Source organism: Orycteropus afer, unplaced genomic scaffold (genome assembly GCF_000298275.1).
Source record: "Orycteropus afer afer isolate SDZICR_OR568_19922 unplaced genomic scaffold, OryAfe1.0 scaffold00291, whole genome shotgun sequence".
Lineage (NCBI taxonomy): Eukaryota > Metazoa > Chordata > Mammalia > Tubulidentata > Orycteropodidae > Orycteropus > Orycteropus afer.
The window spans coordinates 1,941,908-1,968,134 of NW_006921878.1; the positions used below are offsets into that span (position 1 = coordinate 1,941,908).

Here is a 26,227-nt window from a genome sequence, read left to right on the forward strand (position 1 = left end):
GCAGCAGCATGATAAATTGAGAAAAGATTGAGGGTGTCAAAGAATTCACATTGCTTGGTTCTACAATCGATGCCAATGGAAGCAGCAGTCAGTACATTAGACAACGTATAGCACTGGGCAAATTGGCTGCAAAGGAACTCTTTCAAGTACTGAGGAGCAAGGATGTCTCCTTGAGGACTAAGGTGTGTCTGAGCAAGCCATGATATTTTCAATCGTCCCATATGCATGTGAGAGCTGGACAATAAATAAGGAGGACCAAAGAAGAGTTGATGCTTTTGAGCTGTGGTTTTGGTGAAGAATACTGAAAATATCATGGACTTCTATAAGAACTAACAGATCTGTCCTGGAAGAAGTGCAGCTGGAATGCTCCTTGGAAGCAAGAATGGCCAGACTTCATCTCAGCTACTTTGGTCATGTTGTCAGAAGGCACTATTCCCTGAAGAAGGATGTCATGCTTGGTAAGGTGGAGGGTCGAGGAAAGAGGGGAAGGCTTTCAACGAGATGGATTGACATGGTGGCTGTGACTATGGCCTCCAGTATAGCAAGGATCATGGAGCTGGCGCAGGATTGGGTGGTATTTCGTTCTGTTGTGCATAGGGTTGCTATGAGTTGGAGATGAGTCAAGGGCTCCTAACAACAACATAAATAAGGAGCTCTGGTGGTGTAGTGGTTAAGCTGCTTGGCTGCTAACCAACAGGTCAGTGGTTCAAACCCACTGACTTTTCTGGGTGGGAGAAAGACGTGGCAATCTACTCCTGTAAAGATCTCAGCCCAGGAAACGTTATAGGGCAGTTCTACCCTGTTACATGGGGGTGCTATGAGTCAGAATAACCAGACAGCAATGGGCTTTTTTTTTTTTTTTTTCATTTGGGTGAAAGTTTACAGAGCAAATTCACTTTCCATACAGCAGTTCACACACACGTTGTCTCATGACACTGACTACAATTTATCTCAATGCAACAGCTCCCTTCCCACTTCCTCTGGATAGTTACCTCTTCCCTCTGTCCATCCCTCTATGCAGTCCTGCCCGTGAACTGTCTTCCTATGCATAAACAGCCCTTCTTTCTCCCATGATTTTTCTCTCCAAGGAGTGTTATCTCCCTCAGGTACATGTTCAGCTCCTATACCTGTCTTTTGTTTGGCTGGAAGCCACAGTTCCAGAACAGTGTGGGTTCAGTTCCAGACCTGAAGGGCAGCTAGGGACCACAGTCTCAGTGGTTCTACCAGGCTCTATCAGACTAGCAAACCTGGTCCCCCTTTTTTCCCCAAATGATTTTGAGTTTCATTCCACATTGTTCTCCCTCTCTATCCAGGATCTCCTACATAGATCTCCCTCTGAGTGGTTGACAGTGGTAGCCAGGCACATCTGGTTCTTCTGGTCTCATAGTCATATAGGTGTGTACTGGTCTTGAGGACTAATTGTTTCCATGAATCTTTGATTTTCTTCATTCTTCTTTGCTCTAGATGAGGAGAGACCCATCGTTGCATCTAGATGGCTGCTTGCAAGCTTTTAAGATCCCAGTCACTACTTGCCAAAGTAGGAGGTGGAAATGTTTTGTGTAGTATATTATGCAGATTGAGCTTGATGTCTCCTAATGCGTTCTTGTTGTTGAAATATAAATATATTACCAATTTCAGCACTACCTTCAAGCGCTATACTTCAAGTCCCATAAAGAATCCCCAAAGAGACATTGCTTTGGTCTCTGGGCTAATTTCAGACTACAAGTCCCATAATCCACCGCTTAGGAAATGTCTATCATTTCTTTCTTCTTTTTTCATTCATTCAAACATTGTATAGACTACCCACAGCATGCCAGGCCTCATACTAGGGATATATCAATGCGCAAAATGGACAAAAGTTTTGCCTTCATGTAGTTTATAATCTACATTCGTTAGGAGTTCTAGGTGATTGCCTCCGAAACGTCTGGAAAACTACAACTCCCATGAGGCATTGTGTCTGTTTGCTGGGACTACAATTCCCAGGAGACCTTGCGCGCCAAACCGGCCCTCCGTTTTTTCCTCTTCAACTTCCTTTTAGGTCGCAAGGTCAACTTCTAGCCCCGCCTCTCGCCCCCCTTCATAAAGACAGGCTTTTAAGAAAATTCGACAGCACGTGATTCCTTGAAGTCTTTCTTTTCCAACTAGGAGTTTAGTAAAACCTTAGTAGCGTTAGCCAAATAGTCCACAGTTTTCAGCGAGGTTGGGGAGGGATAACAGAGTAGGCCTATAACCCTCAGGTAACTCCTTGCACGCCGGAAGATCTACCGCTCCCAGGAGGCAGCGCGGCAGGCAGGGCGGTCCGTAGCTCTGCCTGCAGGACCCCGGAGTGGGCGAGGACTGCCCGGAGCGGCGCCCACAAGACTCCGGCTGCTACTCATGCCGAGTTGAGTCCGCGGGAGCCGCTGTCGCCGACTCGTCCCCGTTGCCGCCGCCCCGCGCGGCCCCGCCGCCGGCCAGGATGCTGGAGGAAGCGGGCGAGGTGCTGGAGAACATGCTGAAGGCGTCGTGCCTGCCTCTTGGCTTCATCGTCTTCTTGCCCGCCGTGCTGCTGCTCGTTGCGCCGCCGCTGCCCGCTGCCGACGCCGCGCACGAGTTCACCGTCTACCGCATGCAGCAGTACGACCTGCAGGGCCAGCCTTACGGTGCGTGCACTCCGCGCCCCTGGCTTCCCTCCTCCGGCCCCGGGCGCCGCCGGCCCAGGCGCCGGTCGCTCGGCCTGTCCAGGTGAAATCTCCCCGCAGCACTCACCTGGGCGGCCAGATCTTTACTTGGCCCCTGGCGAGGCAGAGCCGGGCTCCCCAGGACCCCCCTCTTGGGTCCTCCTCTCTGGTTGTCTAACTTCCACGTGGCCCCGGCCTCGCCGCCTAGTTCCTCTGACATACCCGTGGCCCCGACCCGCCCATGGCCCACACCCTCGGGCCATGCTCCCCCTTCTGGACCCTTCATTTCCTCTCTGGTCCCCAGCGGGGCCCAGACCGAGCTGCTTTGCCGTAGTGTCTCTTTCCCAAGGCTCCTGCTCTGATCTCCAGCCCCAGGAGCTCTCCCACGGGCCACCCCCTATGGCCCTGCCTCCAAACGGGAACTTTGGCCTTCTTCATTTGAAGTTGAGCCACCTTGCTTGGTTTCTGGGCGAGGTTCCACCTCGCCCCCACTCTCCACGGCCCCTGGGGGCTCTCCCATGCTCATTCTTCACTCTTCCCAAGCCTACCCCCCACAGCAAGGCTTCTTCTCTGCCAAGGCTCCAAGCTCACGGTGCTCCCAGCTCCCGGGCCACGCTCCCCAGAGTCACCCTTTGCCTCGCCTCCCGTAGGGTTTCCCGGGCTGTAACCTTCAGTGAAGCAGCCTGCCTTATCTCCTCCACTAGGGGCTGCTGGGTTTCAACCACTGATCTTTACATAGCCGTTGAGTGCTTAACCACTGCACCACCAGGGCTCCTCCCCCAGTGCCCAGATCATTCTACATTCCCTTGTTTTCTGACTGTAAACGGGTTCAGGACCCCCAGCGAGGTCCAAGTGTTGCTGAACCTTCTAGCACCCCAGAAGCAGCTAGTTTTACTCCCCGCCTCACCCCTGCAAGTCAAAGCCTGACCTCCCCATGAAGGGGCCCCTTCCCCAAGTTCTCCTGGACCCCTTGTTTTTGAGCCCAGCTTCTCCTGGACTCATCCTTTTGTTAGGACATCTCAAGGCCAGCCTGGGGACCCCTCGGCCCTCAGCCTCTGCCAGGCCCTTGGGGACCCCCAGTCCCTGGAGACTGGTCCCAACCTTCCCTTAGCTTGCCCCTCCTCAAAGCCACTTTGTTTCCATTTACAGCCCTGGGGCTTAACTAGGTGGCTCTGCCTCTCAGGGGACCCTTGTTGCTATCTGGGGGCATTTGTGGTTGTCACAACTTGTGGGGGTGCTGCTGGTGTTAGAGGGTGCAGGGTTGCTGCTCAGCCACCTGCAATGGACAGGATACCCCTGACCCAGAGAACGATGCGGTCTCTGGGTCAGCAGTGCCGTGTGGAGAAAGCCTGGCTGTAAGTCTAGGGTCCCAGGCCCTGGAGGGGTGAGGTGGAAAGCCTGGACCCTTGGCCTCTGTGAGCACATTTGTAGGTGCCAGTTGACATTTTTCTGGGACGAAGCGTCTTTACCAGTGTCATCCGGTAGAATTTCTCCCACAAGGGCCATGTTTTTTGTCCTCGCTGTCTGGTACAAGAGCCCCCAGCCCCACACAGCTCCTGAGCACTTGAAACATGCCGAGTCCTGCCACGGAACCAGATGTTTCACGTTGTTCTTTGTAGCGTTAAAAAGCCACGGGTGGCTAGCCAGCTGCTGTTGCGTGGACCCTGACTCATGGCGCCGCGTGTATTAGAGCACAGCTATGCTCCGGAGGCTGTGAGGGTGTCAGTGGCTAACTTTTCAGAAGCAGATGCCAGGCCTTTCTTCTGGGCACTTCTGAGTGGACTTGAACCACTAAACTTTCATTCAGTAGTCAGTACGCAGACCAACTGTACCACCCAAACCAGACCCAACCCCCTGCTGACTCACAGCGCCCCTAGAGGACAGAGTGGAACTGCCCCACGGGGTTTCCAAGGCTGTCAGTCTTTACAGAAGCAAAGCCCAAACCAAACCCACTGGCGTGGAGTCTATTCTTATTTTTACTCACAGCGCCCCTAGAGGACAGAGTGGAACTGCCCCACGGGGTTTCCAAGGCTGTCAGTCTTTACAGAAGCTAGCTGCCACATCTTTCTCCTGTAGAGTAGTTAGTAGGTTCCAGCTGCCGGCCTTTTCATCAGCAGCCACATCCACCAACCACTGTGCCACCAGGGCTCCTCTGCCAGCATAGCATTTGCATATTATGAAGTTAAACCAAAAGCCAAACCAAACCCACTGCTGTCGAGTTGATTCCGACTTGCAGCAACACTAGAGGACAAGAGTAGAACTGCCCCATAGGGTTTCCAAGGCTGTTTGTTGATCTTTATGAAAACAGACTGCCTCATCTTTCTCCCAAAGAGCAGCTGGTGGGTTCAAACCACTGACCTTTTGGTTCGCAGCTGAATGCCTTACCCACGGTGCCACCAGAGACTCCTGCATAGACAGAGGCTAGACGTGTCCAGAGCAAGCGAGTGGGCCGTGTTCTGTTGTGATCCTAGGGTTGTCATTGGCTGTTTTTTCAGAAGTAGACCTCCAGGCCTTCCAGGCTGCTTCTGGCTGAACTCAAACCTCTGACCTTTCAGTCAGCAGCCAAGGGTGGTCACTGTCCCCACCCCCGGGCCCCTCCAGTGTGGTTGGGGTCACCACGTTGCACAGTGCACGGGTACTGCTCTTGTGGGTTTCTCAAAGGGATCCCTGCGCTGAACGGCCCCGATTCCAGGCCCCACTCCCACCCCTCCCCTCCGCTCCTCACACACAGCCTTGCCCAGAGCCTCTTGCCCAACCCCTTCACTTCTCAGCCCTTGGGCCAGTGGATAGTAAGCAGCTGGCTGCCGCCGCCCCCCCATGCTCCCCTGGCTGATGTGCTGTCCTGCTTGTGGCTGAAGTGGGACCCTCTCTCCCTCCTCCCGGGTCTGCTCAGGAACCAGCAGGCCGTCCCGCCTTTGTCTCGGTGCACAGCCTTGCCGACCCTTCTGGAGCATTCTTTTTCTTTCCACAATCTCCCTGTTGTTTGCCACATTGCCTGCCCTGTGTCACAGGCCCTCATTCCCTCACTTACCTGTTTTCTTGCTTCCTTTCCATGAAAACCATTGATGTCAAGTCACCTCCTAGCGCCCCTGCGTCACAGTGTAGCACTTCTGCAGGGGGTTCCCTTGGCTGTAACCTGGACAGAATCAGATATCCAGGTCTCTCTCCTGCAGGGCCACTGGGTGGGTTCAAACCTGTCAGTCAGCAGCCAGTCCTTAACCACTGCCCCACTGAATATCCCCCTTCCTGCCTGCCCCTCTACTCTTCATCTCCCCAATGAGAAACCCACAAGCCGCCTGTCCCGCGGTGGGGACGTTTCCCCTGTGCCTGGTGTTCACCTGGCTCGATAATCTGGAGAGACCCTGGGCAGCGGGAGTGAGTGATGGAGCCCGAGTGGGCGTCTCAGCTGTGGTGCTTGCCTTTCAGGCTCCGTGTGCACAGCGCCTAGAAGTGTGGTGCGCGCGGGGCGGCAGCCCTGTCTGCAGGACCAGGGCTGGAGGGTGGGGCAGATTGTTATCACCGTGGGAGAAGCAGCCGGATTGTGGTGTAAGGCCCGCAGTGGCACAAGCGGTTTGCAGTCAGCTGCTGACAGGTTGGTGGTTCGAACCCACCCAGCAGCGGTGCGGAAGAAAGGCCTGGCAGTCTGCTTCCACAGAGATATTATTAGCTGCCGTGGAGTTGGTCGTGTTTAGTAGTGACCCCGTGTGTGTAGGATAAACGTGTTCTAAAGAGTGTTCAAGGCTATGAGCTTCCGGAAGCAAGTCGCCAGGCCTGTCTCTGGAGCCATCTCTAGGTGGGTTCAAAGCGCCAGCCTGAGTAGTTGCACCCAGGGACCGTAAAGATGACAGCCAGGACAACCCTGTGGAGCACAGTGCCCTTCGGTAGCACACGGGGGCGCCGTGAGTTGGCATCAGAATCGCGGTGTGTTGGGGGGGAGGCATCTCATAAACGAGTTTGTGAGTGAGGCGGGGGGGCGGGGCCTGGCAGCAGCCCTGAGCACAGCCGCGCCCCTCCGCCCCACCCCGCCCAGAACCGCCTCTGTGAGCTGCTGCTTGAGGCCACCGGGCCGCGTCTTCAGAACCCGCTCCCCCTGTGCTTGCAGGCGTTGGCTTTGCTCTTTCCCAACTTCCTTTCAGCAGCTGTTGAGACACTCAAGGCTGGGCCGGGCGAAGTTTCCAGCTCAGACTGGTGAGCCCAGTGCTCTCTATGCTCAGAGGTGAGCTGGTTCTGAGGGTGATGGGCCAGGTTCAAGGCTGCGGGTGATCAGACACGCCTTTCCTGCCAGACGGACTCTGGCCCTCCTTCCAAGGAGCTGTTCTCCGCTGAGTCCCAGATGTTAGTTCCGTGATTGTAATGACAGCAGGTGGTGTTTGCTGGAGGGCAGTGATGGGTTAGCGGTAGAATTCCCGCCTTCCGTGCGGGGCCCCAGGTGGAGTCCTGGCCAGTGCACCCCCCGCGGCCCCCACCTCCGTCCACGGGTGCTGTGTGCCTCTGTGAGGCTGAACAGGTTTCAGTGCAGCGTCCACATTCAGGGCGACTAGAAGGAGAGGCCTGGTCGGCGACTTTGAAAACCGGCCACTGAAAACGCTGTGGACCAGTGATGCGACCTGCATCTGGTCGTGGGGGTGGTACAGGACCAGGCAGTGGCGTTTCCTTCTGTTGTGGATGGGGTCGCCGCAAGTCACGGCCAGCTGGATGGCAGCTGACAGCAGCCACAGAGGGTTTGCTGAGCGTGCGCTGAGCCGGCCGTGTGTTTACGCCCTGCCTCGTCAATAGATGAGCCTCATCCCACCCTCTGAGGCTGCTGTCAGCTGCCATCCAGCTGGCCGTGACTTGGGGCGAGGCCGCCACTCGGGGGTCCCGGCTCCAAGGACCCACACCTCACCTGGCAGGGTGGTCAGATGACAGCAGGTCACCTTGTTTGTCGATAAAGCTTTATCGGCACACGACCACGCCCCATTTGTCATGATTGCTGTGTGCTGCAGTGTCTGAGTCGAACATTGTGACAAAGGGGTGTAGTCAGTAAAGGTGAACATGTTGGCCTTCGGGCCCTTGGTAGAAGTTTGCCCAGTCTGTTCCTGTTTTAGGAACCAGAGGCTTCTTTCTGTCCAAGTGCCCAGTGCCCGTCTTTGTGGCTGCCCACCATGCCCTGCCTTGTGTGAGGTGGCCACTCTGTTTTGACCTCCCTGTCAGCCACAGGCGCAGAGGAGGAGCTGGGAGGGGCCCTGAGCCCTGGGCGAGTTCCCTCCTGCCTCTGGGCTCAGTGAGGACATGGCCAGAAGACCTTAGGTGCCAGCTTCATCCTGACGGGGCCCTGGGACCTGCAGGGAGCCCAGGACGCAGTAGCCATACCTGCCTGCCTTGCTGGCTGACGTCAGCACGTTCTTCCCCTTTCTCTGGGCTCCGCTGCTCCCTCTCACAAGCCTGGGGGGACGGTGCGCGGGGCTGAGGGCTCCTGGGCACAGGTGACATGAAGGGGGAAGGGCGTTCCTGGCACGCCTTGGCCTCCAAGGACCTCCCCAGTCTGCCCCCCTCAAAGCTCCCTGTCCAACTTGAGCTGTCGACTCTGGGGGTTCAGGGCAGATGGCCAGTCTGCTGACACTGCCCCTTGGGATGCTCCTGAGACCACCCTCCTCCCCGACCTGGGACAGGTGTCACTTCTGTGTCCCGCATGCACACCCGCGTGAGCCCATCAGAACGTGCTGTTTGGGATTGATTCACCCCCGTCCACCTACCTCTCCAGAGCTCCTAGTGAGCGGACAGCAAGCACTGCGGTTCTGGCCCCAAACCGAATCGATGTGGAGGCCTCATGAAAACTGGTGGCCCCCGTAGCGTGGACCTTAGGACCACAGGGTCGACTCTGGCAGGCCATCGAACCTGTTGCTTGGTGGCAGAGTTTGTGAGTGCTTCCTGCCTTGTCTCAGACTGGAGGCCCAGGGGCCAAGGCCCGCTGCACAGATGTTAGTATGCTTTGTGTGGTCATGGTTGGTCTGCACCGTGTTTAAGCCTTTGGATTTGCCACTGCCCGGCCCCATGCCGTCCTGTGATCGGTTGTGGATTAAACCCTTGCGCACAGGGTTCTCGTGTGCTCGACAGCAAGGCTACGGCTCCCCCTGAACCAGGTCCCCGGCCCGCCTGGAACGCCTCCTGCTAACAGGTGAACGATTTTAGAAGGTCCTGAGGCCTGTGAGGGATTCCAGGAGGGATTAGAGAGACCAGGTGGCCTCCTCAGATCTGGAGGGTGCAGCACCACATGGGAGCCACAGGGAGGATGCCCCGCAGAGGGGCGACAGACCAGAGCTGCAGGGAGACAGTGGGCAGGCAAGGCTGGAGGGGTGGGGCCGGAGAGCCAAGCAAGGGGAGGAGCTTGGGCGCTTTCCTGAGGGCACTGGGGGCTGTGGAAGGAAGGATCTTCGTGCAGCCATGGGGGGGCGGCCTGGGCGCCAGGGTTGTGATGGACAGCCACCGCCTGTTTTTGTAAATAAAGTTTTATTAACACACAGCCGTGCCCGTACAGTGCCTTATTGGCTGTGGCTGCTTTCTCTCCACAGTGGCAGAGCTGTCCTCCAGACAGACAGCTTGGCCTGCGGAGCTCACAATATGATTCTCTGGCCCCTGACCTAGAATTACGAGCAGAGTGTGGGGGAGAGGGAGAAGGGCTGTGGCTTTCCTTAGATTCCCAAGAGATCCTGTAGGTCCCCAGGGGTAAGAGCCTTGGTTTAAAGTGAGCCCTGGTGGCACAGCAGCTCAGCGATGGGCTGCTAACTGAGGGTCAGCGCTCGGACCCGTCATCAGCTCCAGGAAGAGAGGCCTGTGATGTGCTCCTGTCAAGGTGACAGCCTGGGAAACCATGGGGCCGCTGTGCTTTGTCACACGGGCTCACCGTGAGTCGGAGTTGAGTCCACGGCACCCACGGCAGCAGGGCCCTGGGCAGGGCGATGTTTCGGCCGCTGCTGATGGAGCTGAGCCATGGCCATCCGTGGTCCCTGTCACCAGCTACATTCCAGACACTGGGAAGGAAGGAGCCTGGGAGGCTCCCCAGTGCCTGGTGCAGGCTGGCAGTGGGTTCAGGGCGGCTAGGGGCTAGAGCTGAGCCCACCCCGTGTGGCCTGCCACCCGCTGAGAAACACTCCCACCCCCGTTCCCTGCAGGCACGAGAAATGCGGTGCTCAACACGGAGGCACGAACCATGGACGCGGACGTGCTGAGCCGCCGCTGCGTCATGATGCGCCTGGTGGACTTCTCCTATGAGCAGTACCAGAAGGCTCTGCGCCAGTCAGCCGGTGCCGTGCTCATCATCCTGCCACCTGCCATGTCCGCTGTGCCGCAGGACGTCATCCGCGTGAGTCGCACTCCCCCGTGACCCTCATCTCCCTGCTGCCTCCTCCCTCCTCTGCAGCCCTTTCTCTTCCCTGGATGGACCCCCCCCTCCCCGCTGCCGCCTGCTCCCCCTCCCTCTCCCCTCCTCTTTCTCTCCTGCCCCTTCCCCTGCCTGCATAGCTTCCCCTTGGCTCCACTGCAGGAGCTTTTGCGGAGTCAGCTGTGTGACCTGAGGCAGGTCATCCCCCCTCCCCTCCACTTTTGGAAAACAGAAGTGGTGCTTGTTGCCCGTGATCATATCCAGGGGCGATTTAGCTCCCAGGGGACACTGGGTGATGTCTGGAGACATTTTAGTTGTCACAACTGTTGATCTGTACCCCATGTCAGCCAAGGAGAGAGGCCCTGTGTTAATCACTGATGGGGTGGGGTGGAGTGGAGTTCGATCCCTACCTCACACCATACCCCAGAATAGATTCTCGCTGGATTAGACAGTAAGGAGCTCTGGTGGCATAGTGGGTAAGACTATGCCAGAAGGTCAACGGTTCAAACCCACCAGCTGTTTTTTGGGAGAAAGACGAGGTAGCCTGCTTCCATAAACATTTACAGCCTTGGAAACCCAGTGGGGCATGCTATGAGTCAGAATCAACTCAATGGCAGTGGGTTTGTTTTTTAGGGTCAGCTGGTGTTCAGCAGGTCAGTCCTCTGGTCTCTGGGACTCTGCCCTGATGCATGGAGACCTGACGTACTCCAAGAAGATGCTAGGGGTGACAGGGCTGAGGCTGGCTCTGTGCTGGGTGGCTCGGGCCATGGTTGGCTGCTCCTGCCGTCAGCCTGTGAAGCCCACACTGGCTGCCCAGTGTACAGCTGCAGAAACCGAGGGTCAGTCCCAGTGGTCCCCATCAACCCAGAAACCAAACCCAGACCCACGTGGCTTCCTAGCCCCTTCTCCCAACCCACCCTCTTCCTAACACCATCCAGGGGCTCTGAGGGGCCTTCACAGACCTTGCCCATCCTTTAGTCCTCCTTGTCCACCTCCTGCCCCTACCCTTGTTGCCCACGTGAGCCATGGCTCGTTAGGCAGCCCCCCCCCCCCCCACATCCTGGGCCTCAGGTCCCCCATAACCCAACCCAACTGGGACTGCTCTTTGCCCTTGCGTCTCATACTCCACTTAGCATGCCTCCAGGGATGAATGTTTATGGCCCCCTGTGTGAGGTCGAGGAAGCTCACAGCTGATGGGGGAGAGTGGTCCCCTATAGTGAGGTTGAGGGAGCGCATGGCTGAGGGGGGGGAGAAGACACGACCCAGGATGGCAGCATCGCTCAGGAGGCTGTCTGCTGCCTGGCTCAGCAGCGGCCACACGCAGGGCTGGTTCCCTGGAGCAGGAGGCCTGCCCAAGGCCAGGGCGCAGGGAGCCCCCGGGAGGGGAGGAGGAGCAAGGAGGCCGCCTGCCTTCTCACCGTCGTCTGTAGCTTGGTGGGGTTCTAGGTCTGAGAACACCACAGGGGGCAGCGCCTGGGAGCCCCAGTGACTCCAGGGCCTCCTGACCTCCCTCCCGGCCAGTGCATCTCACACATGAAGGCCTGAGCATTGCCGTGGGGCTGAATGAGGTTCCACAGAGGTTCCCGACTCAAGACAGACCAGGAAGAAAGGCCTGGTGATTCTTCCAACAATCACCCCACGAACACCCTCTGGATCCCGATGGCCCGGTCCCGTTGTGCATGGGGTCCCAGTGGGTCCGGGGCCGACTCAGTGGCAGTGAACAGCAACCACGTGTCAGGCGCACGTGTCGGGCACAGTTTTGGGGTGAAGCAGGCAGGCTCTGAGTGGATGGAGGTGTGCTGATGAGCACCATTTTTCAGATGATCGATGTGTAGGGATTGGGGTTGGGCTAACGGGCCTCCCTCAGCTTGTCGTGGAGAAGGAGCCCACCGGGGGCCGGTACCCAGGCTGCCCTGGCTCACTGACGGAGCAGAGCCCAGGCCCAGCCCCTAATGCCAGCTTTCCCACCTCTTCCCCCAGCAATTCATGGAGATTGAGCCTGAGATGCTGGCCATGGAGACCGTCGTCCCCGTGTACTTCGCCGTGGAGGACGAGGCCCTGCTCTCCATCTACGAGCAGACACAGGCAGCGTCCGCCTCCCAGGGCTCCGCCTCAGCTGCTGAAGGTGGGCACAGGGTGTGGGGCCAAGGCGGGGTGACATAGGCTGATTGGGGAAAAGGACAGGGCTATAGGGTAGCACAGCCCTCTGCTGGGGCGTTGACACGCTTGCCTGGGGTGGAGGGTCCCTTGCAGCAGGAGACCTTCCTAAGGCAGGTAGCGCAGGGTGGATGGGCCAGAGGGGACACAGGGGGGCCTTAGTGTCCAGGTGATGTCCCTCAGGGGAGGGGACAGGAGCAGACTTAGTGTCCAGGTGATGTCCCTCAGGGGAGGGAGGGGATGGAGAGTGGGCTTTGTGTCCAGGTGATGTCCCTCAGGAGGAGGGGATGGAGAGTGGGCTTAGTGTCCAGGTGATGTCCACTGCAGTGAGGTGGGCTGTCTCTGAGTTGCCGAGCTGCGGAGGATAGCAGCATCTTGGGGTCCTTACAACCACAAGGTTCTGTGTGATCTGTCTGGTCCCTGAGGAGTGCAGATGGTTAAGCAGTCAACTGCTAGCTGCAAGGTCGGTGGTTTGAACCCACCCAGGATGCCTTGCGAGATGGACCTGGCAGTCTACTTCTGAAAGGTACAGCCCTGAAGACCCTGTGGGGCAGGTCCACTCTGCACGTGGGGGGCAGCCAGGAGTCGGAGTCAACTTGACAGCATCTAAACCACGACCACAGGTGTGATCCGTGGCAGTAGAGGTTGGGGGCCGTTCATAGATTATGCAAAGCAGACGGTCTCTACGCAGCTAAAAATCTGCCTCTGTGGGCTATTTTTAAAGCAGCTGGATGTGCACAAATTTGGACTTGGCGCTGGCGGCTTGCTTTTGGGCCAACGGTGAAGAAATAAACCCTCTGGGGCTGTGCCCAGCCACCTCTGGCTCGTTTCTGTGTAACAGGAGGTTCTCTGTGGGAGGGGCCGCCTGGCCAGTACACGGCCCCACCTCGCCTGTGCTTGAGGTGCGGGTTACTGGGCCCTGCCCTGCCTTTTGCATCTCTACCCTGGGCCTGGGGCCTGGGGCCTGGGGCTCTGCGTTCTGAGCACCACTAGTTTTGACATAAATGCTCAAGAACCACTCTCTGGGCGGAGCCAGGTCCGACGCAGCCACTTGTGTGGGCTGCAGAACACAGCATCCATACGCTCTGTCTGTCCTGCCTGCCCCACAGACTTCAGGCATGACCTCGGTTAAGGACGTTAGGGGGTCTGTAGCATTCTCAGAGAAAGGAAGACCATCACTTTCACCCAGTGAGTCTGGGGAGCTGGCATCTCCGGGGCGGGACGGAGCAGGGAACGGCCAATGTCAAGAGCCAGAGGGCACAAAGGGTCAGAGGTCCCCAGCTGATGCACGGACGAGCTCCCCGCGCCCCTCCGGACGCGGCATGTTACTGCGCCCCAAGAAGGAATGAGGGACTGACACACAGTACCACCTGGAGGAAGCTCAGAAGTGCTCCACAGGCTGAAATGACGACCTCACCTCACGGCGCCCCGACACATGTGCGAGTAGAATGAACCCCGTGGGGCTGCCAACAGCTGATCTTTCAGAAACACATCCCAGGCCTGCCTTCTGAGGTGCCTGAGGGTGGACTCGAACCACCAACTTTGTGGTGAGCAGCCAAGTGCGAATACTGTTTGCACTGTGCAGGGAGTCCTTTACCTGCTCACAGGAGTGAAAATACGACACAGAGGGGCTGGTGTATGGTTCTACTTCAGTGAAACATGTAGCAAATCCGTAGACCATGGTTGCCAGGGGCTTGGGGAAGAAAGAGGAAGTTATTAAAATAATAATGATAATAATTAAAGAAGTACCGCTTAAAGGAGCCACAGAAGGCTGTGCACGCCTCGTGCTGCAAACTTCCTGGGGCCTGACACGCCCCTCTGTCTCCAGTGCTACTGCACACAGCCACCGCCAATGGCTTCCAGATGGTCACCAGTGGGGTCCAAAGCAAGGCTGTGAGCGACTGGCTCATCACCAGCGTGGAGGTGAGTGCTCTGTCCTCCCACGCAGGACCCCGACCCAGAGCTGGGCCCCTGCCTTTACCCCCAAGGGTCCAGGGCAGAGCAGGGGAGGCTTAGCTGGGGCCTCTTTTGGATGCCTGGGCTGTGTGCCTTACCATCCCTTCCCACCAGAGGGAGCTCCAAGCAGCAGTGCAGATCCCTTTGCCTCTGCTTTGCTTAAACCCTCCAGGGGCTTCCATGGTGTCCAAAAGAAGTGCAGACCCCTTGGGGTGCAGTGGCTGGGCCCCCTACTCAGTCTCTTTCCATCCTTCCTCGGAATCGCAGCCCCAGCCACTCAGGGCCCTCACACAGGCTCTTCCCACCGCACAGAAAGCTTTCCCCATAGACCTGAGAACAGCCGACAGCTTGTGCTTGTGAATAAAGGTCTGTTGGCACACAGCCACACCGTTTTTTTTTTTTGACAGACTGTCCATGTCACACTAAAACGACAGAGCTGAGTAGTCGCAACAGAGACCATGTGGCCCACGAAGTCGAAAATACTGACTCTGGACCTTTGCAGAAAGTGCCGACCCCGGGGCTAGAGCAGAGGCTGGAGTCGGGCGGGTTAGAGGTAGGGGAGTGGGACGGGAGTGCTGGGCCGGAGCTTGCGCTTCCTCCTCTAGCAAGGGTCTTTCCAGGGAGACGATATACGTATACAGCAGGACGTAGCCCTTGGCCCATCTGTCCAGTACAGTTCAGTGGCCCTGATGACATTCTCTGAGTTGTGGGGCCCTCCTTACCCTCGTCTTCCAAGCTCTTCCTCCCCATGACCATGAACTCACTGCCCCCTGAGCTTCCTGTCTGACCTTTCGAGTTACTGTTAGTTGGATCCCATAGCACAGTTCTTTGCTTTACTATGTGTATGTAATTAACAGGTGTTTATATTTGGGTGCTTTCAGTAGTCCTTACTTCTCCAACCTTTCATGATGTTAACAAAGTTACCCGTGCATCTAAAACCAAGCCGGTTGTTAGCGGTTCACCCTGCTGGTGGCACCCGGTGCGTGTCAGGTGGCACTGTGCTCCACGGGGCGGGTGGGCTGGCTTTCCCCCTCTCTTTCTATAGTTTATTTTTGTTGTGAATATACACAGCAGAGCACATACCAGCTCACCCTTTCTCTGGGTACAGGTCAGTGGCCTTGATTCCATTCTTCAAGGTGTACAGACATTCTTGCCGACCTGCTCCCGATTCTTCCTCTACCACTGACAGACCCTCCCTGCCCCTGAGCTGCTCATCTAACCTTTTGAGTTGCTGTCGTCAGTTTGACTCCATAGAGTGATTTTTTGAAAGAACCCGATGCTCAAGGCAGACATTTTTTACAAGTTAAACTGTTGTTTGGTTTAAAGGTGATTTCGGGGGAGAGTTTTGGTTTCCAGTGTGAAGATCTGAGAGCAGTAGCTTCAGGGATCCCTGCAGCCCCCATAGCTCCAGAAAGTCTAGATCCTGAAGAGTTTAAAATCCTTTTCTGCATATTCCCCCTTTTGATCAGGATTGTTCTGTAGAATCAGTGCCTCTCCTTGTTTTAAAGGCTAACAGCCCCCTTTCAGACACAACCTCCTACAGAGCCCTGATACACAAAATGGTAAAGGTGGGCTCTGGGGGCTGAAGCAAGGGTGGGGTCCCTGTTACCCCTGAGATGTTCCATGGGGATCGGGAGCTGTGACCGGTGTTGGAGCAAAGCCGTAACAGGCTCGACGTGGCTCAGAGGGAGGGGTCTCCTCGGTGCACACTGAAGTCCCCGTAACCTCTCTTCCCACCTGTCGGGAACCTGCAGTGGTGCCGCCTGGGCTGGTGGGGGCTGTCCCTGGCTGGCCGGCCTGGCCCAACATGCCCTTCACAGGCTCTCTCTGCAGGGGCGGCTGACCGGGCTGGGCGGAGAGGACCTGCCCACCATTGTCATTGTGGCCCACTACGACGCCTTTGGAGTGGCCCCCGTATGTACCCCCGGCCCCCCCACGGTCCCTGCACGGGTCGCCCCCAGCCCAGCCCAGATGCAGTCTGTGCGGCCTCCCACACGTGGGCCTTTCCTGTGTTCACATCCTGTGGGTCCTGGGGGTGGGGTGCCAACCAAGCGGCTGCCTGAGAGGGAGGCCAAGCCGGGCTGGGCTGCCTGACCTGTTCCCACAGCGTCTCAGTTCCCCAGCGTTGCTGTAACAGAAATGCCACAGATGAGTGGTTTTATTAAAGAAGAGAGATTTAATTCTCTCACTTAAAAAAAAAAAAACTACCATCGAGTCAGATCCAACTCAGAGAGACCCCTTCTTGGGTTTCCAAGACGGTATCTCTACGGAAGTAGATTGCCCAGTCTTCCTTTCAAGGAGTGGCTGGAAGGCCAAACTCAGGGCGCTGGCTCAAGGGGAAGGCTTCCTCTCCCTGCCCGCTGTGGGGGCAGGTGCTTGTCACCTTCTCTGCACCCCTGGGGTCTCTGCTTGCTCCTGGGTCTTACCTGCTCCTCTAGATCTCAGAGTGATTATCTTACACACACACCCTGTTAAGACCGCATTAACATAACGGAATCTTTCGCCAGATGGAATCACACCCACAGGTCGAAACCTGTAAACTCCTGGGTGAATTCCATCTCCAACGCCCTAGATGACAGTACAATAGCCCATAGGGTTTCCTAGGAAAGGCCAGTGGTTGAGCCCAGAGCTGCAGATGTGGGAGTCGGCTTCTGTAAATATTACAGCCTTGGAGACCCTGTGGGGCAGTTCCACTCTGTCCTCTAGGGGCGCTGTGGGTCAGAATGGACTCCATGGCAGTGGGTTTGGTTTAGGCTTTGCTTCTGTGAAGATTGACAGCCTTGGAGACCCTGTGGGGCAGTTCCACTCTGTCCTCTAGGGGCGCTGTGGGTCAGAATGGACTCCATGGCAGTGGGTGTGGTTTAGGCTTTGCTTCTGTGAAGATTGACAGCCTTGGAAACCCTGTGGTGCAGTTCCACTCTGTCCTCTAGGGGCGCTGTGGGTCAGAATGGACTCCATGGCAGTGGGTGTGGTTTAGGCTTTGCTTCTGTGAAGATTGACAGCCTTGGAAACCCTGTGGGGCAGTTCCACTCTGTCCTCTAGGGGCGCTGTGGGTCAGAATGGACTCCAGGGCAGTGGGTGTGGTTTGGGCTTTGCTTCTGTGAAGATTGACAGCCTTGGAGACCCTGTGGGGCAGTTCCACTCTGTCCTCTAGGGGTGCTGTGGGTCGGAATCAGCTCCAGGGCAGTGGGTTTGGTTTGGGCTTTGCTTCTGTGAAGATTGACAGCCTTGGGACAGTTCTGCTTTGTTCTGCAGGGTTGCTATGGCATCACCTTTAGGGCAGTGGCTTTGAGGGTTTTTTTGGTTTAATCTTTATAAAGCAGACCACCAGGGCTTTTCTCTGGTGGAGTTGAACCGCCGACCCCTCACTTTGTGGCCAGACGCATAACTCTGGTGCCCCCAGGGCTCGTTGGCCACTTCTTCGTGGCAGGTCCTGAGTCGAGCCTGTGTCTGGCCGTCCACAGTGGCTGTCCCACGGCGCAGACTCCAATGGGAGTGGCATCTCAGTGCTGCTGGAGCTCGCCCGGCTGTTCTCCAGGCTGTACACCTACAAACGCACCCACGCTGCGTAAGTACCAACGTTAGTGCCCAAACCAGGGCCGTCCCCCCGAAGGATGGGGGCAGGGCAGCTCACCAGTGGGGTCCAGTGTTCAAGCAGTGTGTTCACGCCCATTCCTATTAGAGCCTCGCAGCCTGGAGGTCACAACCCCAGAGACAGTGGGGCTGCCAGTGTGCCTCTGAATGAGTTAGGAGTGATGTCAGCTGCAAGTAAGAGAAAAACAGCAAACAGGCACTTAACCTGTGGGCCCCCCTCATGACTACTGCCAGGCGGTTCTTCTCTGAGGTGGGGCTGTCCGGTGGGGTGTTGAGCGGCATCCCTGGCTCCCACCCAGTCAACACCGGTGTCACCCCCCCAAGTCATGACAACCACAAATGTCCACAAACATCGCCCAGTGTCCGCTGGGGGCAGAAGCAGCCCTACTTGGGAATTACCGTCCCAGGAGAGGTGGTTCATCTCCCTGAGCCGTTTTCTGATCTGTGGAAAGGGGTGCATGCTGACACAGGGTCTTGGTGAGGATTAAATGAGCTCGTGCATGAGACATCTAAGAGCAGATGGGTGTTAAATGAAGCCTTTGATTATTTACCTAAAAGCCAGCCTGGCTGAAACTTTGTCCCGTGCCTTCAAGTCTAGATGGGGTCTGTCCCACTCAGCAGTGCTCAGAGGGGACCCAGAAGGCAGGAGAGAGTGACAACCAGAGGGAATGACAGGAGCAGAGGCCTGGAGATCACCTGGGGGGGGGTGCTGTGGACCACGATGACTGACCCAGCGGCTCTCCAAAGCCCCCCCCGATTTGTATCAGGTCTCTCCACGTGGTCCTGCTGGCGCGGGCCGGAGCCTTCTCTGGGAGGGACCGTCCTGCCCACCGCAGGGCGCTGACGGGCACCCCTGGCCTCCACCCACTCCACGCCAGCAGCAGCGCCTCCCCCAGTCCTGACAACCACAAGGGTCCCCAGACATCGCCCAGTGTCCCCTCAGGGCAGTGTCACCCAGAGTGACTGACCCCTGAGAGATTCTGCATCCCACAGTCCTCTGGCCTCCTGACGTTCTAGGACGCTGCCCGCTTTTAAATCCACACACTGAGCTGCGGGGAGAGAGGAGGGGCGTCACAGGAGCTGGAGGGCCCCCTGGTTGACACCGTCTGACCCCGCGGGGGTTTATTCTGGTGCACGGTGTGAGCAGGGACTGGAAACAGTGACCGCAGGGTCCCACCCCTCAGCGGTGCTGACGTAGGGTCATCCTGTGGGGTGGCCGTCCTTCAGTGCAGCCCTGCTCCTCCTGTGTCAGCAAGGAGGCGGGGTCTCCTATCACTGTTCATGAGGCCCACTGCGTCTCCTTGTCTAGGACGATTGGCACCTGCTTAATCTCAGCCCCTTGTGGATCTGAGGGGGCTCAGAGAAGCCTCTCCGGCCCCCAGGACTCTGGGCCATGTGTGGGGCCGTCTGTGGTTGTCACGACTTGAGGTGGGTGGGCAGTGAGTGGGTGGGCAGCCCAGGGATGCTGCTCAACACTTGCAGTGCACAGGGGGCTTCCCCCACCCCCAGAGAAGGAGGGTCCAGCCACGTGTCCGCGGCGCTGGGGGGAGACCTGCCCCAGAGGGCTGCCCAGGCGAGCTCGGTGGCGGTCTTCCCGAGCCGCAGTCCTTGTGGGGCTCTGCGACCTGGCCTTGTCTCTCCCGCAGCCCAGGATGCTCACCTGTCAGTAACGCACCCGGTCCTCCCCCGCCAGGTACAACCTGCTGTTCTTTGCTTCTGGAGGGGGCAAGTTTAACTACCAGGGAACCAAGCGCTGGTTGGAAGACAACTTGGACCACACAGGTGAGGGCCCTTCGGAGCTGTGGGGGAAGGGCACCTCTGGCGACCCTGGCCTCCCCTCCCAGCTCTCGGGCCTCACCGGCTCCCCTCCCCCAGATTCCAGCCTGCTTCAGGACAATGTGGCCTTCGTGCTCTGCCTGGACACCCTGGGCCGCGGTCGCAGCCTGCACCTGCACGTGTCCAAGCCGCCGCGGGAGGGCACGCTGCAGCACGCCTTCCTGCGCGAGCTGGAGATGGTAGGCGCCCTGCGGGCGGCACTGGGACCCCAGGCTGGCTAGGACCAGCTCCCCAGGGAGCGGGGTGGCACGGCCCTCTCGGGTTCTCCCAGTTGTGCGGTCCTGGCTCTCACTTGGTCCCACCCAGTCCCCAAGCCTGTTCCCTACGCATGCAGGGCCCTGTGCCTTCCTCAGGACGTGTTCCAGGCAGTAGGGCGGTGTCTCATTCTTCAGTACAGAAAGGGTGGACCCCGCGTCAGAGCCCAGGATAGATCCTCCCCAGGCCCACCAACCGGTCCCCACAGTTCACTGGGTGGAGTCTTCTGAGCCAATGGGATCTGCCTCCCTCCCTGAAGGCACCGCCCCACCCCGCCCACCCTCTGAAGGTGCCGCCCCCTGGAGGCCCCTCCCCCTGCCTGCCCTCTGGAGGCACCGCCCTGTCCCGCCCCTTCAAGGCAGGGCCTGTCGCTTCCTTGTAGGTGACGGCCCACCAGTTCCCTGAGGTGCGGTTCTCCATGGTGCACAAGAAGATCAACCTGGCGGACGACACGCTGGCCTGGGAGCACGAGCGCTTCGCCATTCGCCGCCTGCCTGCCTTCACCCTCTCGCACCTGGAGAGCCACCGCGACGGCCAGCGCAGCAGTATCATGGACGTGCGGTGAGGCCCCGCCCCCAGGCCACTAGACCCACACGACGGTGGGGGAGGGAAGAGCGCAGTGGGCGAGTGCTGGGAAGCAGCTGCTGTTAGTGTGAGAGTGGGTGGCACGAGAATTCCCCTGGGGGCCTCTGCACCCTGCACCCACTGGCATCGTGGTTTTGCCCACAAAGCGACTCTTTTATGGATTTAAGTTAAAGCCAGTGTTGAAAAGTATAGGACGCTTAGTGCAATTTGAATTTCAGATAAACGTGCACTCAAAACGTGCTTCTGGAATTCACAACGAACTGGGTGCCTGCACCCTGGGGACCTTACACCCCCACCCACGTGCTGGGGTTCCTGTCCTGTCCGTCCTGGACCCAGGAGGCCTGGGCCCAGTGCCTGCCGTTCACTGCCCTTCAGGGCAGGGCTCCTGTCTCCTTGGAGATGCTGATATCATGTGTCATGTGGTGGTTACAGTACCATATGTGGTACCATGTATGAAATAGAACTGTAAGTAGTACTGATCACAGAGATGGGTGGTATTTGTCTCTCCTCACAGGTCGTGGGTCGACTCCAAAACACTGACACAGAACACGAGGATCATTGCTGAGGCCTTGACCCGCGTCATCTACAACCTGACCGAGAAGGTGAGCCCTGAGGCTGGCTGCAGGGACTCCGTCCCCACCCGCCCCTAGGGACCTGGGCTCAGCCATCCCTCCTCTCCCCACAGGGAACCCCTCCTGATATGCCCGTCTTCACCGAGCAGATGGTAAGGGGGCTGGACAAGGGTGGGAGGGGCGCATCAGGTGGGTGAAAGCGGGGGTGAGGCCACCAGGGAGGGCCGGGAGGGCAACAGAGCGGTCCTGGTTACGGGGAGGGCAGGGCAGGCTGGACCAGGGGTTGGGGTTGGGCTGGCCAGGAGAGGGTGGCAGGGAGGCCAGATTGGGACGCCATGCAGGTTGGAGGGGGCTGGGGCTGAAGGAGAGGGAAGGGGAGCAGAGCCTGCCAGATGGGCTGCGTGGGGGAAGTGGGCAGACGGGGTGGGGATGGTGGCCCTTCGGGGAGCTGGGTGGGAGCCATGGGGAGGGTGCCGGGCAGGGGCAGTGACCTTGTGCACGCCCGCAGCAGGTCCAGCAGGAACAGCTGGACTCGGTGATGGACTGGCTCACCCACCAGCCGCGGGCTGCCCAGCTGGTGGGCAGAGACAGCACCTTCCTGAGCACGCTGGAGCACTACCTGAGCCGCTACCTGAAGGACGTGAAGCAGCACCACGTCAAGGCCGACAAGCGGTGCGGGCCGCTCCCACCCCTGCCAGCCCCTGTCTGGCCCTGCACGGCCCTCATGGCCCCCTGTCCGGCCCTGCACGGCCCTCGTTGCCCCTTGTCAGTCTCCATCTCCCCAATAGTGGAGCTCTGGAGCGGGCAGTGGGGAGGCCTGCACCTCCCATGGGGCTTCCTGAGCCCCCAGTAGCCAGGTCTAGCGCAGAAAACCAGAGGCCGGAAGAAGAAAAAGGATAGGGTGCCCAGTGAAATTTGAATTTTAGATTTAAAAAAAATTATTTAAAGTTTATTTCAAGTATTACACAGGCTATGTTTATACCAGTGGTGCAGTGCTTAAGCGCTCAGCTGTGAACTTGAAGGTCAGTGGTTCAAACCCACCAGCTACTGTGCTGGAGAAAGACACGACAGTTGGCTTCCATGGAGACTGACAGCCTTGGAAACCCTGTGGGGCAGTTCCACTCTGTCCTCTAGGGGCGCTGTGGGTCAGAATCGACTCCCAGCAATGGGTTTGTTTTGGGCTTGGCTTCTGTAAGACTGACAGCCTTGGAAACCCTGTGGGGCAGTTCCATTCTGTCCTTTAGGGTCGCTGTGGGTCGGAATCCACTCTGCAGCAGTGGGTTTGGTTGGGTTTTATACTTGTACTGAAAATGTGTTTGTTTATATCAAATTCAGAGTGGACTGGGCACCTTGCACTTTGTCTAGTGACCCTACGCCCTCACCTACCCACAGGGTTCCTTTCATGCTACAGTGCCGGGTGAATCTGACCCTGGTGTCCGTTGTCCTGTTGTCCTGTGGACCACCTAGATTTTGTCCTTTGTACACACGGGGCTCCCTGATCTGCCCTCTTGTTCCAAGTGAGCACCACACAAGCAAGTAACATCTCCCGAGACCACCCAGTCCCCCTCAGAGATTTGCCACTCCTCTCCCGTCTCATGGCTGCTCATAGCTCCTGAGAAACAGGTTCTGAACGGAAGAGGAAACCGAGGCTCAGAGTGAACCTATAGCCATGAGCGAGGGTCTCTGTTTCCTTGGCAGAGACTTCCCAGAAAGGAACATTTCTGCAGGCCCTGTATTTCCACACAGCAAAAGCCAGAGGAAGACTCTGACTTTAGGGCAGGACAGCACTTCCCCAGCAGGGGCCGCCGGCAGCCTTGCGATGACACGAGTGAGGTGCTGGGGCAGGTCCAGTGTCGGGAAGCCGCAGGACGGCTTTGGCTTTGGCTTTGGCGTGGTCTCAGAGAGGAGAGCTCAGGATGGGACTGATGTCTCCGAGCCCCCTGACCCTGCACTCTGTCTTCTAGGGACCCCGAGTTTGTTTTCTACGACCAGCTGAAGCAGGTGATGAACGCGTACAGGTGAGTGGTGGGCCACCTTGCCCTTGCGTGTGGTTTCATATGACCTGTTGGGGTCAGGAGTCCATGTATGTTGTCCCCACGTGTGAGGATGGAAAGCACCATCCCCAAGGCCACTCTTAACTTCTGGCACCACCTGCAAACCCAGGGGCTTGATAATGCAGGAAAAGGGCTCACGGTCATGGTTTATCACCATGCAAGGGTCCGGGTGGGGACCTGTCACCCTCCCCACGTCAACTTGTGACAGCATTAACAGAGCTCTGCCAACATGGACACTCTCCTGGGCAGCACAGGGCACACCCAGACGTCCTGCCAGGGCTCAGGGTGATTGGTCGGTTGCCTACATCACTGATCTCAGTCTCCAAATCACCCGGTACCGTGGGATACTGACAACCCCACCCTAAATCCTGCTGTGACCGGAACCCCAAGCGGACCCACCCCAAGTGGACACAGTGGCCCTGGGCCTAGAGGCCACTTCTCAGAACCTTGTGGAGTCCTGGTCCCCATTCCCCCTGTAGCGCTTGCTTGTTGGAGCTGTGGGGACGGGGCCCTGTGCCGCTGGCCCTGCAGCCCTTACACTCACTCCTCCTGCTTCCCACCCTTCCCCGCAGGGTCAAGCCGGCCATTTTTGACCTGCTGCTGGCTGTCTGCATTGGTGCCTACCTCGGAATGGCCTACACAGCTGTGCAGGTGAACGGGCGAAGCGGGGCTGCCGGGTGACCAGGGAGTCGGGGTGATGTGGCAGGGGCGGGACCAGTGCGTCAGCCCCCAAGCAGGTGACTGCCCAGGGCCACTGGCTCCAGATGCCCACCGTGTCCTTGGGCCCCGGGCTTTGCCGGCCTCACCCTCCCTCCTTCTCTCCTCCTGCCACGCCCAGCACTTCGATCTCTTGTACAAGACAGTGCAGAGGGTACTCCTGAAGGCCAAGACACAGTGACCTGGAGCCCAAGGCTGCACCGCGCGGAGCCCACACCTCCCGCCAGTGCAGGCAGCCAGGCAGACCTCCCTCTGCACCCGCAGTTGAAACACTGAACAAGAGGTTTTTTGTGTTGCGCTTCTGGGCGTGGGGTATTCGTTTCCTTTTTCCCTCTTCCCTCTGGACTTGTGTGGAGAACCGGACAGCGACCTCGGGCCGGCGGCTGTACCGCATGCCCACCCAGCTTCGTGTGGCGTGAGCAAAGAGAGAAATGCACCAGGACGGCCCCCGCCTCCCAACACCACGATAGCGACCTCGACGCCCAGGCTCTGCCCTCTGCCGGGCTGTGGCCAGGGCAGCCCAGGCCCCGGCAGCTTCTGGGTACGGCCCCTGTGGAGCGGCCGGGCCTCAGCAGCCCCGCCACCTCTCCTCTTCTTCCCCCCTGCTCGCCGGCTCACCCGCCACCCTGTGTGCCGTCCTCGCTGGGCCCTTGAGAGGATAGCAGTGCCCGCTGAGGCTCCGGGTCAGTTCACAGGCAACATGTCCTCCACGCCCACCCACCCCTCCCAGCGCTCCACTGTCCCTTCTGTCGTGTTCCTGCTGAAGTGTGCCAGGCAGTGACTGTGCGAGGCTGCCAGTCCTGCCCCCTCCTGGCTTTCCCGCTGCCACTCAGCTTTCTGGGACGTAGGCATTTGCGATGTCCCAGCCAGGCCCGAGGGGACGGCTAGCACCTGGTGGGGGGACAGGGCTGCTGGCCACCCAGGGGCCCCCAGGCCCTTGCGCCTTCCCTGCTCTCGAGAGGCTGCTGTCCCAGCACATGGAGATGGAGGAGGCAGGGAGCAGGGGAGTGGGAGCCGTTACCACCCAGCCAGGCGGGTGGCAAGGGCCAGGCCAGAGTTGACCTCAGGGAGACCAGGTGTGTCCATTCGTTAGCAATATAATGTGTACCCTAAGGGCGGACGGGCCTGGGTGCCACTGGGGCCCTGTGTCACTGCCAGCAGGCCCTGAGGCTGGGGGCAGACTGCCCTTAGGTCCTTGTCCTCCAGACGGCCCCTGGCTGCCCTGGGAAACTCGGGAGGAGGAGGGGCGACCCACTTCTGTCCAGCCAGACCCTGCATCCTCCCCAACGCTGCAGACTCCAGGGGGCTGTGTCTCCAGGCCCACAACCCCCAGGGCCAGCGACCTGGCCCTGCCTCCCCACCCTTCACTGTGTCAGCCCAGCCCGGCCCGGCAGCACTGGCCTCCCAGGCCCGGCGGAAAGGCATGGCCATGGGGTCGGAGCCTCCCCTGTGCCCTCCCCGCCCAGGGTACCCCCAGAGCCTATCGACTGAGTGTCCCAGGAGCTGAATGCAGCCTGAGATGGGCTCCAAGGCACGGAGGGCTCCCCTGAGCTGTTCACACTGATATCCCTGAGTCAGCGACCCCCCCTTCTTTCCTGGGTGGGTCCTTATGACAGCACAGCTACCCAGTGCCCACGCTGGTGGGGACGGTGGCCGTCCTGGGAGAGAAATAAAGCCATATTGAACGATTGAGCACAAGTGTCTTCTTTGAGGCTTGAGGGCTGGGAAGAGCTGGATCTGTGGCCAGTCTCGGGGTCACCTGCCCCCGTGGTGGATGGACAACAGCCCTAATCTGAGTAAGGGGAGGGAGCACCACCCACGTGGGAGGGGTCCTCAGCTGCCGCCTTGTGCCTGTCTGCCCTCGGGCATCTGGCATCCCTGTGGGTCTCAGCACCAGGCCTCAGGACCAGGGAAGAACAAGACCACAGGGTTCACGTAGCACCCGTTGGCCTGCTATGCTAAGGGGTGGTCCCCCTGAAGACACTCAGGGCTGTTAACTTGGGGATCAGTGAGGGCCTCCCACTGTGTACGGCACCCTGTCCTGGGGTCCAGAGAGGGCTCAGCCTCAGCACCCCTGCAGACACCCCCATGCCCGGGCAGCCCTGGGTCAGGGTCACATCCAGAAGGTCCAAAAGATGTTTGTGTGGTTGGGGGTTGGGTGTGGCAGCCAGAAGGCTTCCTGGAGAAGGGGTTTTGCTCTATGCAAGGTGGCAAGAGTTTGCCACATGGCAGACAAGGGCACAAAGGGCATTCCTTTCTGGTGACAGTGCATAGGTGGACACAAACTGGCGTGTATATGGACTTTATTTTTTAATAGACTCTTCAGAGGGGAGCTCTGGTGGCGTAGTGTCTAAGGCATTTGACTGCTAACCAGAAGGCTAGAGGTTCAAAGCCACCAGCCACTCCTCAGAAGATTGGGTAATCTACTTCTGTAGAGATAGCCTCGGAAACCCAAGGAGGGGTCTCTCTGAGATTCAATTC

The 26,227-nt window shown here is 58.4% G+C and overlaps 1 protein-coding gene across 1 annotated transcript; it reads left to right on the top strand.

Annotated features, from left to right (window-relative positions):
* The first annotated feature begins 2,458 nt into the window (after positions 1 to 2,458).
* NCLN (nicalin) lies at positions 2,459 to 23,927 on the top strand. Its single transcript, XM_007951018.2, has 15 exons — positions 2,459 to 2,642; positions 9,812 to 10,002; positions 12,001 to 12,145; positions 14,006 to 14,100; positions 15,967 to 16,047; positions 17,598 to 17,701; positions 19,421 to 19,509; positions 19,603 to 19,742; positions 20,201 to 20,379; positions 20,918 to 21,005; positions 21,089 to 21,127; positions 21,484 to 21,647; positions 22,940 to 22,993; positions 23,602 to 23,680; positions 23,868 to 23,927. The coding sequence occupies exons 1-15, from the start codon at positions 2,459 to 2,461 to the stop codon at positions 23,925 to 23,927; spliced, it is 1,692 nt and encodes a 563-aa protein (XP_007949209.1).
* The last annotated feature ends 2,300 nt before the right edge of the window (positions 23,928 to 26,227 follow it).